This window comes from Ascaphus truei, chromosome 4 (assembly GCF_040206685.1).
Source record: "Ascaphus truei isolate aAscTru1 chromosome 4, aAscTru1.hap1, whole genome shotgun sequence".
NCBI classification, from domain to species: domain Eukaryota; kingdom Metazoa; phylum Chordata; class Amphibia; order Anura; family Ascaphidae; genus Ascaphus; species Ascaphus truei.
In genome coordinates, this window is record NC_134486.1 from 189378006 (window position 1) to 189397150 (window position 19145).

Below are 19145 nucleotides of genomic sequence, written 5' to 3' on the forward strand. Positions count from 1 at the left end.
GGGAACATGGTGTTTAAATATGATCAAGGCATACTTGTGTGGTATACCAGCACTCCTCACCCTATACTTCTCCCTCAGCGCCGGTGTCAGATCGCACAGGGAGATGTCGGGCACTGTTTGTATGCGAGCGGGTGTAGGAAGTCTTTTGGGAGCGGGTGTACTTGAGGCGATGGGCAATGGTAGGGTGTCTGGGAGGAAGCTTTCCTCCGGTAGTGGTCGCCGGGTTGTCTCCTGGCGTGGTCTAGATGGGGTTGTCATGTCCTCCTCAATAGCATAGTACACTGTATCTTCTGGTGGAGGGTGTGTGCTTGGTGATGGAAGGGGGTCGAAGGTACCATGCATCACATCCATGTCACCCCCCTGCTCCAGCGTCGGGGAAACAGGGGCATTAACACCGAGCAAATAATGTATGCCCGCTATGTCTGCCTCTATCTTGTCCATCCGTTGATCCATCCGTTGCTCCATATGTAGCATCCGTTGATCCAGCCGTTGCTCCATATGTAGCACCGACTCCAGAAGCAGATCTAGCTTTGCCAGCACACTAGAATTCCCGGGGAGATCCACACTTAGCCCATTCAGGATCCGGTCCAACGAGCTGCTTGTGCATGGCATCTGGAGATCTGGGGGGATGGGTGCAACGGAGGATGAGATGGGGGTTCCCTGGAGAGAAGCGGCATCGATGGAGAGTGGAAGAGGTGACCTGGGGATGCCCGGTACAGGAGAAGCTGCAGCGTGGTGGAAGAGGGATGGAGAAGGTGACCGCTGGATTTCCGGGAGAGAAGCAGAGTCGTCCAAGAGCAAAGGAGACAGTGACCCGTTGATTTCAGAGGCAGCAGCATCTTCAGATGGAACCGGAGAAGATGGGGGTGGAGAAGCCGGGCTGAAGATTTCCGGGACAGCTACAGCAGAGTCGTCGAAGCATATGGGAGCAAGTGGTCTGCGGATTCGGTGAGTTGGCTGCCATGCGTCTTGCGAACCGAGCACAGTACCGTATTTCTTCTTCACATAATAAGGCTGACGTGTTTTAAAAGCCTTAGCCTTTGGGGTCAGCAGAAGGTTTTCTTTGTTGGCCTTAGCCTGTCGCTTTGCCTTTGGCTTGGGAACGGTAACTGCCTTTCTTTTTTTCAGTGTGGCAGGCACAGCAGAGGTGAGATGATTCTTTCGTCCATAGAACCGGGGATGCTCCATGTAAGCGGGAGACACAATGCAGTATCTGGACAATGCCTCAGATAAAGATCAGCAAGTGGTGGGCTATGCAACGTGTACAACCTTTTATGCATGGCTGCCAGGTACAGGTGTTGAAAGTGGGTGGTCTGTTATGTGAGTCATTAACATATAAATACACCATCCATTTTGTGGATTCACTGCACATTGAATACACATCGACTAAACATCGAATACACATTCTTGTGTTTGTATTTCTTTCTACAGTACTCGCAGCAATGCCTGTTAAGAAGATTTCAAAGGATCTCAGCATGAGAATGAAGGAGATGTACACGAGCGGACAACGAATTGCAGATATCCAGCGCTGGTTAACTGCTTCTGGCCTCGTTGTGCCATCAAGCACTGTGTGCTATCATGCACAAGGAAAAAACAGAGACCGCAAAAAGGCACCAAGGGTAACAAATGCGTAAGTATACTGTATTTATAAAACTTAACCAAAAAAAATATAGAAAACTGTAGTGTACATCTACAGTATACCGTATTTATATAGTATATTTATTATATTACAACAGTATATACTGTAGTGTACTGTATGTGTGGTCAATTTATATTTTTTGTGCAGCAGTATACACTTTTGGTACTGTATATTGCAATTCATCTGACAACGGAATATACAGTATATGATGTGTATTTATTATGATACAGTATAACAACAGTATATTTATATAGTATATTTATATTACAACAGTACTGTATACTGTATATTTTGTCTATTTATATTTATAGTACAGCAGTATACATTTTTTGTATATTTATATTTACTGTATATTACAACATTACATGTACAGTATACAGTATACATTTTATATTGCTGCATATTAATAACACAATATAATTTCTTTGCATTGTAGGGAGACTACTCTTCTGGTGGACAGAATAAGTGAGGAGAATGATGAGAGGAGCGCATTAAGGGTTAAAAACACTCTTCAGGAAAACCACAATCTGACTGTATCCGAGAGCAGCATAAAGAAGATGAGACGCAGAATTGGATGGAAATATGGACGTGTGAGGTTAGTAGTGGACAGTACAGGAGGTACTGTACTGTAAAGTAAAAATGTTGTTTTGCAAACTGTACTGCGCTGTGACGCTAACATTTTTTATTCATTGTCATTACAGAGCGTACCCCATGATACGGGACGCAAACAAAATCAAAAGAGTGCTCCAGGCCCAGGCATGGATCGACAGCGGTGAGACTTTCCAGGATTGCATCTTCACTGATGAGTCTACTGTGTCGCTGGAGAGATTTGCAAGATTTGCGTTCCACAAAAAAGGCCGCATAACTTTGAAGCCACGGCCAAAACACCCTGTGAAGCTGCATGTGTGGGGTGCCATCTCTAGGCGTGGACCGGGATGCATTGTCGTCTTTGAAGGTACAATTTCTCAAATATAATGCCGCCTAATGCACTGTACTTGACTAGTGTTGCCTTACCGTATGCACTGTACTGTACTATTGAGCACTTTTCTTTTCTTGCTATAGGAATCATGAATAAAGATTTCTTCCAAGACAACATTGTGCCCGTGATAGTGCGATACATCACACAAGACTTTCCCAATGGTCATCGCTTTTACCAGGACAATGATCCCAAGCACACCGCGTCGACGGCGCATATCCTTGAGCGCGGCATCAACTGGGTGAAGACGCCAGCGGAGTAAGTGTAGTAGACCGTGTCCCATTTATATGTTCCCCACTGTTTTTACTGTGTACTGTATCTCTTAAACTAATTGTCCTTTCTTTCCAATCACAGATCACCAGACTTCAATCCGATCGAAATGGTCTGGCATCAGCTGAAGGACCACATCCGTAAAGTGGCGAAACCCTCCAAGAAGGACGAGTTGTATACAGCCATAATGAGTTTTTGGAACGATGTACTCACCGAGGAACGATGCAATAAATATATAGACCATATTGCCACTGTGTTGCCCATTGTCATCGCGCGCAATGGACAAGCATCAGGAAAGTAGTACAGTGCTGTAGTATTGTACAGTAGGTACACTATGATACAGGTAAGTATGGCACAGATTTTAGCTTTCCCAATAGTCAGAGTTTACAGTAGTTCCAGTATACAGTACAGTAGACTAGTTTGACATACTACAGTAACTGCCTACTAACTGCTCCATTTTTTCTTTCCAGAGAAAGCTGCACCAGCCACCTACTGTACAGTAGGTCTACCATAATACAGTACGCACATACAGTACAGTACAGTAACTGAACAAAGTTTTTGTTTTCTTGTCGTTCCAGGAAAAAGGGTGCACCAGAGGGGAGGGGGGGCCTTGTGTTCGTCAAATCTGCTTGTGCAGTCAAATGTACAGTATATAAACAGCAGTAATGATGTACACAAAACCTCTCCTCTCTCAATGAACTACTGTACCGCAGACACAATGAGGATACTGTTACAGTATGAAGGGAAAAAGAACAGGATGGGTTATTTAACATTACAGTATACTGTGCAATATTTATACTGTATATTTATATATACTGTATTTTTATTCTAAAGGTATTCGAGAATGTACTCTACTAGATGAGGACCTGGTGACTTTCAACACTCTCAGACACACAGAAAGGATTATTTCACATCACTGTATATTTATCCTGTATATTTTCAGTAATTTAGAAGCAGTGGCTGTTCTGAACAGCCCAGGGCCAGTTTAACAAAACAATGGCTTGGATTGGATTAGCCAGACGATTGATGCTTGGCCAGGGAGGGATTAAAAACTCTAAGGGAGGGGGTGGGTGGTGTAGCTGTACTGTAGGATTGTACTGTGTCAGTATTTCCAACGCCAGGTCACCCTAATAATTGCATTAATAAACCCCCAAAGACAAGGCCCAAATATACTAGTACAGTATACAGTACTGTAAAGTATGTATTATTGTGTGTTGATGTTTTGAATTGCTGTTAACTTGAAATGTTTCACCATTGTATTGTACTGTATTTGTAAATAAAAGTATTTTGTGGCGACTTCAGCAATAAAAGAACTGGTTAATTTATCTCACATAAAGTACGTGAATACGACCGCAATCACCATTGTACAGTAAATGGGTGCATAGGATGGAACGACAGGTGCTAAAGGGGTATAAATATGATACTGTATTTATCAGTATTGATCAAAGAGAATTGATCAGAAGGATTCCCCTTATAAAGTATACAGCACTCTATTGTCATTCATACAGTACAGTATACTGTAGTAAAAGGTAGACAACACATGGTCTTGCAGTACAGTATACTGTATTACTAAAAATCTGTCAGGTTGACCAGAATCACTGCGGATATCGGAAAATAATACAATTTTATTAATTCTACGTACTGTATATAAGGGGAATCCTTCTGATCAACTCTCTTTGATCAACACTGATAAATACAGTAATTTATCTCACACTCAGTACTACAAACTGCTTTTTGCTTGCAATAAACAAACAAACAGGGAAGCGCTACTGTATACTGTATGAGTTAGGATCAGGCCCAGCAGCCACTTTATGTTGAAAACCACATATGAAATGAGCATAAATTTGCATGAATAATTACACAAAAATATATAAAATAAATAGCACAAGTCTCTGACAGAGAGAAATTGTCCAGGTGGTGTGGATACAGGTTAATGCCCCTGTCTGATAGGACAGACTCGGGCAAGAATGGCCTGTGAGAGGTGAAAATCCAGAATGGTAGCTGGGATGGAAAGCGCTACCAACTGTGCAGGTATTGAAGTGTGTAGAAATGGGAAGGTGCCGTAGGCATCAAATGTGGAAAGCGCTCACCCAGACTTCATACACTGCGCTTTTTGCTTGCATCCTGCAAAGCCGCAAGACCAGCAACATTGTAAAAAAAGAGCAAAAAAAAGAGCAATGAGCGCGAAATTGGCGTGGGAACTTCTGTTCTAGGGCCCCTAGAAATAATATTCTTTATTTTAGTTATAAACTCACATTTATATATAAAGTATATATTTATTTCTCTTCATGTATTTATTTAGATTTATTTATTAATTGTGGAGCTGCTGTGCGTGAGGGGCCATGGCCAGGATGGGGGGGGGGGGGGGGTAACGGTACAGTATGTGGGTAGGGGGTGAGGGTGGTTAGACCTCACAGTACATTATGCACATTGGGCCCCCCTCCTCCCCACATTTACATACTGTACACTACACGACATCAATGCAGGGAGGGTTTACCAATGCAGGGAGGGTTTACCAATGCAGGTAAGGCTTTAGGCCTTTATATCTCTCTCCCTTCAGTGTAATCTACTTAACAGAAACATTAGGGGGGGAAGGGGCTTTAGGCCTTTATATCTCTCTCCCTTCAGTGTAATCTGCTTAACACAAACATTAGGGGGGAAGGGGCTTTAGGCCTTTATATCTCTCTCCCTTCAGTGTAATCTACTTAACAGAAACATTAGGGGGGGAAGGGGCTTTAGGCCTTTATATCTCTCTCCCTTCAGTGTAATCTGCTTAACACAAACATTAGGGGGGAAGGGGTTTTTAAACAATGCTGTGTATAATGTATAAGGTTTTTTACAATTAGATAGATGTAATCCTTGGTATTGTAAGGGTTAGTTTGGTTTTAAATTGTCTTTTCTGGTTGTTACTTACAGTATATATTGATTTTGGTTTACTTGCTTGGTTAAAATACTTTTTGGTATTGTAGTGTGCATTATCCTTAGCGTTGTATACTGTAGGTGCCTTTAAACCCAGTAACCTACTGTATTGTGATTCACTTTGATTCTCCCTAGTGTTTTTTGAGTCACTATCCTTTTCATGTTTAGGGTTGACAGTGTGTGTCGTTCCCTAGTGCTGTTCATTAGTGTTTAAGGGTCCATGCCTCTTTTTTAAGTGTTTTTAAATCATGTACTGTTTATTCATCCCTTTTTGCACTGTGTCAAATAAATAAACAAATATATCAATTGCATACCTGAGTGCTCCCATACGGGTTACTTTTTTCTCTTTTCACTCACATACAGTATGTATATATATATATATATATATATATATATATATATATATATATATATATATATATATATATATATATATACAGTATATATACACAGTGTATATATGTATACTGTATATATATATATATATATATATATATATATATATATATATATATATATATATATACAGTGTATATACTGTACAGTATATATTTATTTCTCTTCATGTCTTTATTTATTTATTTATTTATTTAGATTTATTTATTAATTGTGGGGCTGCTGTGCGTGAATTTTTTTTATTGGGGGTGAGGGGGGTGTTTGGCCCTTGGTGTGAGTTTACGACTTGCAGCAGCAGCAGCACAATTAATAAATAAATATAAATAAATAAATGACAATAAATACATTTGAAATACATTTTTATTGATAGTGTACATGTGCAGGGGGTCTCCGGAGCTGAAGCGCACAGGTTTCAGGTCTGGGGACCCCGTGCCCCCCGAGATACAGGCCCCTTTAGGGGGTGCCGGTATCCCTCTGCTCTGCTTGGTTTACAGGCCGCGATCACGTGATCGGGACCTTTAAACGCAGAGCACTCAGCACTCAGAAACACAGGCCAGCCAGATTTAAACACACACACAATAGGGGGAGGTTTTTTTTACATAGCTTGCAGGGAAGCTTAACGCACACACACAATAGGGGGATAGGGGGATAGGGGGAGGTTTTTTTTACATAGATTAGAGAGAAGGCAGGGCGTTTTAAAAGCGAGAATAGGGGGAGGGGGTTTTACATAGATTTTATTTATTTATTTATTTTGATTTATTTATTAATTGTGGGGCTGCTGTGCGTGAATTTTTTTTATTGGGGGTGAGGGGGGTGTTTGGCCCTTGGTGTGAGTTTACGACTTGCAGCAGCAGCAGCAGCACAATTAATAAATAAATATAAATAAATAAATAAATAAATGACAATAAATACATTTGAAATACATTTTTATTGATAGTGTACATGTGCAGGGGGTCTCCGGAGCTGAAGCGCACAGGTTTCAGGTCTGGGGACCCCGTGCCCCCCGAGATACAGGCCCCTTTAGGGGGTGCCGGTATCCCTCTGCTCTGCTTGGTTTACAGGCCGCGATCACGTGATCGGGACCTTTAAACGCAGAGCACTCAGCACTCAGAAACACAGGCCAGCCAGATTTAAACACACACACAATAGGGGGAGGTTTTTTTTACATAGCTTGCAGGGAAGCTTAACGCACACACACAATAGGGGGATAGGGGGATAGGGGGAGGTTTTTTTTACATAGATTAGAGAGAAGGCAGGGCGTTTTAAAAGCGAGAATAGGGGGAGGGGGTTTTACATAGATTTTATTTATTTATTTATTTTGATTTATTTATTAATTGTGGGGCTGCTGTGCGTGAATTTTTTTTATTGGGGGTGAGGGGGGTGTTTGGCCCTTGGTGTGAGTTTACGACTTGCAGCAGCAGCAGCAGCACAATTAATAAATAAATATAAATAAATAAATAAATAAATGACAATAAATACATTTGAAATACATTTTTATTGATAGTGTACATGTGCAGGGGGTCTCCGGAGCTGAAGCGCACAGGTTTCAGGTCTGGGGACCCCGTGCCCCCCGAGATACAGGCCCCTTTAGGGGGTGCCGGTATCCCTCTGCTCTGCTTGGTTTACAGGCCGCGATCACGTGATCGGGACCTTTAAACGCAGAGCACTCAGCACTCAGAAACACAGGCCAGCCAGATTTAAACACACACACAATAGGGGGAGGTTTTTTTTACATAGCTTGCAGGGAAGCTTAACGCACACACACAATAGGGGGATAGGGGGATAGGGGGAGGTTTTTTTTACATAGATTAGAGAGAAGGCAGGGCGTTTTAAAAGCGAGAATAGGGGGAGGGGGTTTTACATAGATTTTATTTATTTATTTATTTTGATTTATTTATTAATTGTGGGGCTGCTGTGCGTGAATTTTTTTTATTGGGGGTGAGGGGGGTGTTTGGCCCTTGGTGTGAGTTTACGACTTGCAGCAGCAGCAGCAGCACAATTAATAAATAAATATAAATAAATAAATAAATAAATGACAATAAATACATTTGAAATACATTTTTATTGATAGTGTACATGTGCAGGGGGTCTCCGGAGCTGAAGCGCACAGGTTTCAGGTCTGGGGACCCCGTGCCCCCCGAGATACAGGCCCCTTTAGGGGGTGCCGGTATCCCTCTGCTCTGCTTGGTTTACAGGCCGCGATCACGTGATCGGGACCTTTAAACGCAGAGCACTCAGCACTCAGAAACACAGGCCAGCCAGATTTAAACACACACACAATAGGGGGAGTTTTTTTTTACATAGCTTGCAGGGAAGCTTAACGCACACACACAATAGGGGGATAGGGGGATAGGGGGAGGTTTTTTTTTACATAGATTAGAGAGAAGGCAGGGCGTTTTAAAAGCGAGAATAGGGGGAGGGGGTTTTACATAGATTTTATTTATTTATTTATTTTGATTTATTTATTAATTGTGGGGCTGCTGTGCGTGAATTTTTTTTATTGGGGGTGAGGGGGGTGTTTGGCCCTTGGTGTGAGTTTACGACTTGCAGCAGCAGCAGCAGCACAATTAATAAATAAATATAAATAAATAAATAAATAAATGACAATAAATACATTTGAAATACATTTTTATTGATAGTGTACATGTGCAGGGGGTCTCCGGAGCTGAAGCGCACAGGTTTCAGGTCTGGGGACCCCGTGCCCCCCGAGATACAGGCCCCTTTAGGGGGTGCCGGTATCCCTCTGCTCTGCTTGGTTTACAGGCCGCGATCACGTGATCGGGACCTTTAAACGCAGAGCACTCAGCACTCAGAAACACAGGCCAGCCAGATTTAAACACACACACAATAGGGGGAGGTTTTTTTTACATAGCTTGCAGGGAAGCTTAACGCACACACACAATAGGGGGATAGGGGGATAGGGGGAGGTTTTTTTTACATAGATTAGAGAGAAGGCAGGGCGTTTTAAAAGCGAGAATAGGGGGAGGGGGTTTTACATAGATTTTATTTATTTATTTATTTTGATTTATTTATTAATTGTGGGGCTGCTGTGCGTGAATTTTTTTTATTGGGGGTGAGGGGGGTGTTTGGCCCTTGGTGTGAGTTTACGACTTGCAGCAGCAGCAGCAGCACAATTAATAAATAAATATAAATAAATAAATAAATAAATGACAATAAATACATTTGAAATACATTTTTATTGATAGTGTACATGTGCAGGGGGTCTCCGGAGCTGAAGCGCACAGGTTTCAGGTCTGGGGACCCCGTGCCCCCCGAGATACAGGCCCCTTTAGGGGGTGCCGGTATCCCTCTGCTCTGCTTGGTTTACAGGCCGCGATCACGTGATCGGGACCTTTAAACGCAGAGCACTCAGCACTCAGAAACACAGGCCAGCCAGATTTAAACACACACACAATAGGGGGAGGTTTTTTTTACATAGCTTGCAGGGAAGCTTAACGCACACACACAATAGGGGGATAGGGGGATAGGGGGAGGTTTTTTTTACATAGATTAGAGAGAAGGCAGGGCGTTTTAAAAGCGAGAATAGGGGGAGGGGGTTTTACATAGATTTTATTTATTTATTTATTTTGATTTATTTATTAATTGTGGGGCTGCTGTGCGTGAATTTTTTTTATTGGGGGTGAGGGGGGTGTTTGGCCCTTGGTGTGAGTTTACGACTTGCAGCAGCAGCAGCAGCACAATTAATAAATAAATATAAATAAATAAATAAATAAATGACAATAAATACATTTGAAATACATTTTTATTGATAGTGTACATGTGCAGGGGGTCTCCGGAGCTGAAGCGCACAGGTTTCAGGTCTGGGGACCCCGTGCCCCCCGAGATACAGGCCCCTTTAGGGGGTGCCGGTATCCCTCTGCTCTGCTTGGTTTACAGGCCGCGATCACGTGATCGGACCTTTAAACCAAGCAGAGGGCTACCGGCACCCCCTAAAGGGGCCTGTATCTCGGGGGGCACGGGGTCCCCAGACCTAAAACCACCGCGGTTCAGCTCCGGAGACCCCCTGCACATCTACACTATCAATAAAAATGTATTTCCAATGTATTTATTGTCATTTATTTATTTATTTTTTGGCGGCTGCTGTGTGTGTGTATTTTTTTATTGTGGGTAGCGGGAGGGTGGGTGAATGGGGTATTCGCCCCAACGATGGTTGGGGAGGGCTTGCGGGGGGGGGGGGGGTGTGGTAGCGGGAGGGCTTAACCCCTTCATGACCGTAGCGGTATTAACTGCTACGATCGTGAAGGGGTTAAGTGCACCCGCAACCCCCCCCCCCTCCCGCAAGTCCTAAACTCACACCAAGGGCCAAATACCCCCCTCACCCATCCCCACTACACACAATAAAGCGGGCACGGTGGGTTAACCCCTTCATTGCCTTAGCGGCTATCAGCTATGGTAATGACGCAGCATTTTCCGTATTTTTAATAATATTGATCAGGAGCAGGGGGGTTCCCTGAGCATTAATTTCTGGCTCAGGGAACCCCCTGCTCACTGTACAATATTATTAAATCTCTCTCTGCTGCAAACACATCTCGCCCCCAGTATGTGCAGTAATTTACTGAACATGTACTGTAGAATAAATGCATACAGTAGTTTTATTTATTCGGGTTTATTACACAGTATACTGTATGGCCGGAAAACATCAGCATACAGTACAATATAATCCATCGAAATCCCCCCATTAGCCGTTTTCTTTTCTGAGGAAAAACAAAATGAAAAGTTTTAATGTACAGTAATGGTCAGCCCCCTAAAGAAGTTCCCAGCCAGCCCCACCAAAATAATACGGCAAAAATACAGTACTCACCATACTGTACAGTACAGTATTACTAAATTTCCCATTCAGCTTGCGCTGGCGCCGGCCCACTTCCAGTCCAGCTTTCATCATTTTGCAGAGGGACTAGCCCACCTGTAGTCAGCGGGAAATCGCTTAGGTACATGCAAGCTTCATCAAAACTGGCTGCGAAATCCATCTCAGATTTGTCACCGACGGCGGGACCATGATGATAAGCTGGTGCTGCTGCTGGTTCTGGTTCTGGTTCTGGCGCATTGCTTGGCAGGGACTGTCGCTTCTTATTTCGTTTTAACACGACCCTTCGCCTTTTGCCGCCTCCATTATCATAGATACGGGAAAAACCCTGTGACACACACCAATACCCTCCAACAAATTGGGGCTCAATACGGTGAAAACAGGGGTCACTACATAACCTTTTCCTTATTGCATGCTTCCACAAATGAGGAGTTGGCGAAAATCTGTAAAAGTCATAATTTTCGATAAAATACTGATAAATTTGAACAACTGTTGCCATCTTATCCTCTGTTGCATTTATAGCGGCCCATATCAAATAAGCATAACTTCTGTCAGGTTTTTGGAACACGGGCTCCACTTGTTCACTCATGTCTCTGTAGAATAGTGTAAGTGAAAATGATCTTTGTCTTTATTTAATACATTACTGTATGTAAAGCCTAAATTGATACATTTTTTGCAACTATTCCTTCAGTCTCAAGGACAAGTTACACAATAGCATACTGTACTGGGATAAAGTAACTTTTTTTGGAAACGAAACAACTTGCAAAGGCCACACATTACTTAAGTCATGAGTTTATGCCATCTGGTGGACAATCGAAACATCGCAGCCTAGTAAATCATTCTCATTATCATTTAACAAGATCAGGCCCCCGTCAGCCAGGCATGAACCGTGGCTGGGAAGGCAAGCGCAACGAAGCATGCAAGAGGTGAGCAGTGGCGGATTCCAGGTTTCTGCCAGGTACAAACCAGGCATTTGCTCGAATAAAGTGTGTCGGTGCAGTACCTTGCACACCCCTTCCACATCAGCTATGCCTCCCAGGTCCTTCTTCCCTTTCTGTTCCTTCCCTTGTCTGTCCCTCCGCTCCTCCCCTTACTCAGACCACTCCCAAAGCCTCTGGTAATTCTCCCTTATCTGGGTCTTACTTAGGCCACTCCTCTGTTCCTCCCCTCACTCCGATTGGTCCCAAACTTTTACACTCTGCTCTCCTATCAGGTCCTTCTTCGGGCTGCTCCTCCGTCACTCCCCATCCCCTGATTGGTCCCAGCCCCCTATTTTATCCCCCTTCCCCATTTCCTCTTTGCTCTGCATAGCTTCTGTACCTTGGTGCTGTCTGCTGTTGCCTGGCCTCTCTTGTCTTTCAGTGTCTGTTCCTGTCCCTGGAAACTCTGCTTACCTCCCTGGATTTGACCTTTTGCTTTGGACTCTGCTACACTGCTCTCTGGCACCCTTTGGACTTCGCTTTGGACTTTCTACGCTGCAGACTTCTACAACCCTTGGACATGGCTCATGGACAATCTACTACGCTGCTCTCTCCAATCCACGACCCAGGCTTATGGACATTCGACTATGCTGCTCTCTGCAATCCACTACCCTTGGCTTACAAACTTTACCCTTCTTCGCCAGAGCTGTCAAGTACGGTATAATTTATATTCTTGTTACCCGGACCATCTACGCTACTGTCACACTCCGGCCGTGTCCCCGTTTACTGTCAGGTGTGTGGTATTACTCCTTTCCACCTCAGTCCCGGGTCTCGTCTGGCTTGTGGGCAGGCCGAGCATTACATTATGCAGAGCCCAACAGACCCAGACCCCCCTGAGGTGGAAGATACCTTAACCACTATTTCCAAACACTTTAATTTTTTGGATAACCAAGTCTCTTTCCTTTACCAGCAAGTTAATACCTTCTCTCTTCAGATTCCCCAGGGCAATGTCCCCACTTCCTCTTCCATAGTATCCCGTGAAGGAACAGGGCCCTCAGACTTGCGGATTCCTATGCCCAGTAAATACGCGGGGGATTCACTTGCATGCCGCGGGTTCTTAAACCAGTGCGAGATCCAATTTGAACTGTCACCTTCTCGCTTCCCCACGGATCGTACTAAGGTAGCTTATGTGTATTCCCTTCTCACCGGGAACGCCTTGGCCTGGGCTTCACCAATCTGGGAACTGAAACCTGAACTCACTTATAACTTTGCAAATTTCAAATGAGAATTTCGTTTAGTGTTTAACGCCCCAGAACGCAGTGATATGGCGGTGTTCTCCTTGTTCCATATTTCACAGGGTCGGAGATCAGTGGCATGTTACGCTCTGGAGTTCCGGACTATCGCAGCAGAGACTGATTGGAACGATGGGGCTCTCTCCGCCACCTTCTGGTAGGGGCTTTCGGAAACCTTAAAGGACAAATTGGCGGCTCATGAGAGGCCATCCTCACTAGAGGCCTTAATCGCTTTGTGCGTTCGGGTGGATCAAAGACTTCTGGAGAGGCGGGCTGAATGTCAACGTCCTCGTACTGCTATTTCTTTGATTTCTAATTCCAGATCTCCTCTTCCTGTTCTGCCCGCATTGGAAGCTCCGGAACCCATGAAACTGGGCACACATCACCTCCCTTCTACGGAGCGACTACGTCGAGAAATGAGGGCCTGTGCTTCTATTGTGGTTCCCCTGGGCACATCCTGCCACGTTGTCCTTTGAGGCCTGGAAATGCCAACGCCCAGTGAGGTATGGGATAATCTCACTGGGTACCATCTCTGCTTCTCCCTCTCCCTCACAGCGTCTCCCTAAACGTCTCTATTGTCGGTCCTCCTAAAGAACGCCAACATCCAGACCCCTGCTCAGGCCTTCCTTGATTCCGGTTCCGGAGGGAATTTCATAAACCAGGCATTTGCTACTCAGCATAACATTCCACTCCGGGAGAAGGCCTTTCCGGTCGGATTAGAGGCTATTGATGGTTGACCCCTGCAGCCAGCTTTTATTACCTTGGAGACACTTCCTTTAGAACTTTCCATGAATGATGGACATTTTGAAATTATTTATTTTGATGTCATTCACTCTCCTTCGGTTCATATCATCCTGGGCTTACCATGGCTGCAATTATACAATCCCATCATCAATTGGATGGCCGAGGTTCCTGTTCTATGGAGATCATCTCAAGTAGGAGTGTCTGCTCCACCCGCTGCGGTACTGGCTGTCCTGGAGACCTCGTCCCCACAAGATGCCACCCTTCCGGACGTCTAATCGGAGTTCCTGGATGTCTTCAGTGAGGCCAAATCCGAGGAACTTCCCCCTCATCGCCCTTTCAACTGCCCGATAGACTTAATTCCGGGTGCTCCATTTCCCAAAGCCAGGTCTTACCCATTATCATTGCCTGAGACTGAGGCTATTCCGAGTATATTTCTGAAAACCTTTCAAGGGGCTTCATTCGGAAATCTAGTTCTCCCGCTGGAGCAGGATTCTTTTTTGTAAAGAAGAAAGATGGGATGCTTCACCCGTGCATCGGTTTCCGTGGCTTAAACAAAATTACCATCAAAAATCGCTACCCTTTGCCTCTTATTCCTGAGCTCTTCGATAGGCTGCAAGGCGCGACCATTTTCTCCAAACTTGACTTACAAGGAGCATACAACCTGATTCGCATCCGCAGTAGAGACGAGTGGAAGACCGTGTTCAACATTTGCAGCGGTCATTATGAGTACCTGGTGAAGCCGTTCGGGTTGTGCAATGCCCCTGCAGTCTTCCAAGACTTTACGAATGAGGTTTTTCGTGACCTATTGAACTCTTTTGTGATTATCTACTTGAATGATATCCTCATTTTTCAAAAACCCTCGAAGAACACATTCATCATACCAAGATGATGCTCTCTCGTTTACGGGCCAACAAACTCTATGCCAAGATGGAGAAGTGTATCTTTCATCAATCCTCCACTGCCTTCCTGGGATACATTGTCTCGGATCAAGGCTTCACCATGGATCCGGAGAAGCTCAATTCCATACTCGAATGGCCTCAACCTAACTCCTTAAAAGCGCTTCAGCGCTTCCTCGGCTTCGCAAACTATTACAGGAAATTTATTGCTGGCTTTTCTACCTTGGTGGCACCCATTACGGCCCTTACCAAGAAAGGGGCCGATCTGTCCTCATGGCCTTCGGAGGCCACCCGGGCCTTTGAAACTCTTAAAAAAGCCTTTGTCTCAGCTCCAATTCTGCGGCATCCCGTCCCCACCCTCCCCTTTACTTTGGAAGTTGACGCCTCCGACGTAGGAGCTGGTGCGGTTCTCTCTCAAAGGACCACACCCGAAGAAAAATTACACCCCTGTGGGTTTTTTTCTAAAAAAAATTCATCTGCAGAAAGAAATTACGACGTGGGGAATAGGGAATTGTTAGCCATCAAGATGGCTTTACAAGAGTGGAGACATCTCCTGGAAGGAACCAAGGAACCCATTTCGATCCTGACAGACCACAAAAATCTTTCTTACATTGAAGGTGAAAGTGGTGAAGAGGCGGTCACAGCAAAAAGTCAGGTTCAGGAACAGTTGAAGTTAAAAGCAGCTTTATTAGTAAATGCTGTACATCTCAGAAGGGGGCACTCTGACGCGTTTCGTCCCTCTCCGGGACTTTATCAAAGAGTATAATACCCTTAACACACAGACCCCTTAAATAGGAGGAGACCCAATCTGATTGGATGGTCAAAAAGTGACAAGAGGGTTTTTTGAACTCAATTAAGTTAATGTTGAACCAGTGTTTGGGTTTAACCTATTAACTGAGTCTGTGTGGAATACATGGTTAAAACATACATATTTACAAAAACATACAAACAGAATAAAATCAATGATATACAATGGGATGTAGAGCAATAACCAATATGTATTAAAATTATTGTTTACACAACTATGGTACTGTGGGGAATTAATTATTTAAACTCTGGTTTGACATAAAGAAATGTTATAATGTTGGTCAATATTTCTAAATAAAATTACCATGAGTAAATAGAAACAGTTGTTACCTGGATATACCAAGATATTAATTGGTGCAAAATATGTTACAAACAATATATACTTTTTTATGCACATGAACATATATTGGAGATATACTAAGTACAACAATTCATTCATGAAAATAGTATATACTAATGTTAGGTCGTCTAGGTATAGTAATGATTCAACTCGCAATATGTTGGGTTACAGTCGCATGGACATACACTCCCAGCCACCCTCCGCCTCACATGGCTATAGGAAATGTTTTAACTCCCAATCAATGTTAATGCCATGTGGGTGAAGGGTGTCGAGAGTGTATATCCAAAACATCTCCCGCTAATTCAGTGTGTTCTCTCTGTTGCCGCCTCTGGGGTGGCAATGTATATGTTCAATGGCGGAAAAGGTGAAGTTCTTAATGCCTCCCATGAGGCATTGCGTAAAGTGTCTGGATACGGGATGAAGTAGATCGCCTTTCCTGATCAAGCGGGCATGTTCTGCCATTCTAGTTTTTAATGGCCTTGCTGTGCGACCTACATAGCTTAATCCACATTTGCAATGAAGTACATATATGACATAACTGGTGTTACAATTTAGAAAGGTCTTAATTTTATATTCACGTAGATTATATTTACACGTAATCTTGTTTGTTGGAGATGCGTGTTGGCACATGGTGCAATTACCGCATTTGAAAAATCCCTTGGGGATACTGCTGATATTAGAGGGACCACTCTTACTGACAAACATGCTAGGTGATAGGTGCGATGCCAATGTTTTCGCTTTACGGTATGTGAACCTAGGTCCACTTTGGACAATAATTTTAATACATATTGGTTATTGCTCTACATCCCATTGTATATCATTGATTTTATTCTGTTTGTATGTTTTTGTAAATATGTATGTTTTAACCATGTATTCCACACAGACTCAGTTAATAGGTTAAACCCAAACACTGGTTCAACATTAACTTAATTGAGTTCAAAAAAACCTCTTGTCACTTTTTGACCATCCAATCAGATTGGGTCTCCTCCTATTTAAGGGGTCTGTGTGTTAAGGGTATTATACTCTTTGATAAAGTCCCGGAGAGGGACGAAACGCGTCAGAGTGCCCCCTTCTGAGATGTACAGCATGTACTAATAAAGCTGCTTTTAACTTCAACTGTTCCTGAACCTGACTTTTTGCTGTGACCGCCTCGTCACCACTTTCACCTTGTCTACTATACGGCTGGAGCACGCAGGCTTTTCACCGCGAGATTCGCCCGTCTGGAGGTCTGACGTCATCACTCCTTCCCCACACACGTGGACACGCCGGAGCGCAGGGATTGCAGAGACGCACCAGCACTCCTCCGTTAGCCGGAAACAGCGTGAGCGCGATCACCCAGCGGGATCCCACACACACCCTGTGATACTGTCAGCACGGAGGGAGGACACCCCGGCTGCACGCGCAAGGATTGACAAGACACCGCCGACGGCACTCCAGCGGGTCACCCGCATTGCATCGTGGCAAGCTTACAGCTAACCACACAGAGATACCAGTGACACCGGGCTGGGTAAGGGCAGCAGCTGTGGCGCAAGGAGGCCCGCGAGTGGAGTGTCCCTGGATGCTTCATCCCCCGCACCCGGCCATAGTCTGCACAACGGGCCCCCCGCCCAGGGTGAGTTCTTACAGTGTATCTTTTTATATTTGATGCTCACGGTGATCTGCTATATACATTCTCTAGTGGACTGTTGGTTTAATCCCACTCTAAGTTATACCAGACTTTAGCAGCATCAGGTTACTTGGGTTTACTCCCTTAGTCTTTCTTACATTGAAGGTGCTCGTCGCCTTGGCCCTCGTCAAGCTTGTTGGGTGCTGTTCTTTTCAAGGTTTAACTTCACCATCTCTTATATTCCTGGGACAAAAAATATCAAAGCGGATGCACTATCCTGCCAGTTTATCGCTGAGGAAAAGTCACAAGATATCCCGGAGAATATTCTTTCCCCCCAATTGTTTATCTCGGCCGCTTCCTTTGACATTTTAGATAAGATTCTGGAATCTCAAACACAGGTCCCTGAAGGGCTGGAAGTCCCAGATGGTCGTCTTTACGTGGCTCCAAGTTTTCATCTCAAAATTCTGGAATGGGGCCATTCCTCCAGATCTGCTGGCCATCCCGGGTTTAAGAAGACCAATGATTTGATTCGGCGAACCTTCTGGTGGTCCAACATGTCAAAGGGCATCAGAGCTTCACCTCTTCATGCCCAGTCTGTGCACAAAATAAGTCTGTCCGTCAAAAACCGTCCGGTCTTCTACAACCTCTCCCGGTTCCGGACCGTCCGTGGAGTTACATTTCTATGGACTTCATCGTGGATCTTCCCCGTCTAATGGTATGACTGCCATTCTTGTAATTGTCAACAGATTCTTCAAGCAAGCTCATTTTTTTCCCCTCAAGGGTCTTCCCAATTTCAGTACTTTTTTGTAAAGGAAATTTTCCACATTCATGGTGTCCCGTGGTCCATTGTCTCAGATCGGGGTACTCAATTTGTTTCTAAATTCTGGCGTGCATTTTCCCAGAGGTTGGGCATTACCCTTCTTTTTTCCTCAGGCTACCACCCGCAAACAAATGGGCAGACTGAACGTATGAACCAGTCCCTTGAACAGTATTTGCGTTGTTTTTCTTCGGACTCTCAGGATAATTGGGCTGAGTTACTCCCTTGGGCAGAATTCGCGATGAACTCTCTCAAAAACGAGTTTACTCAAGAATCACCGTTTTTTTAAATTACGGATTTCACCCTACTCGTCTTCCCATGCGTCCTTCTAGGTCCGGAGTTCCGGCAGCAGATGAGAGGGTATCTTCCTTACAGGAGTCATGGAAAAGGATTCAAGCAGTTCTTCAAAAATCCGTGCTAAGGCAGAAGAAACAAGCAGATAGGCTCCGTCAGGAGGGCCATAAGTTCATCCCTGGAGAGAAGGTCTGGCTTTCCTCAAAAAATATCAAATTGAAGGCCCCAACCCCTAAATTGTCTCCCAGGTTCCTGGGCCCTGTCTCTATTCTGAGACAAATTAATCCTGTAGCCTATCAACTTCAACTGCCTCCCTCTATGAAGATTTCACCCGTCTTCCATGTTTCTCTCTTGAAAACTTTTATCCAAGGCAAACGGTTCGCTCATCCCTCTATTCGGCCTCC

The 19145-nt window shown here is 44.3% G+C and overlaps 1 protein-coding gene across 1 annotated transcript; it reads left to right on the forward strand.

The window, feature by feature from the left end:
- Positions 1-954: 954 nt before the first annotated feature.
- LOC142492346 (uncharacterized) lies at positions 955-18868 on the forward strand. Its single transcript, XM_075594994.1, has 5 exons — positions 955-1630; positions 2076-2234; positions 2341-2594; positions 17796-18077; positions 18780-18868. The coding sequence occupies exons 1-5, from the start codon at positions 1221-1223 to the stop codon at positions 18866-18868; spliced, it is 1194 nt and encodes a 397-aa protein (XP_075451109.1). The 5' UTR covers positions 955-1220.
- Positions 18869-19145: the final 277 nt, after the last annotated feature.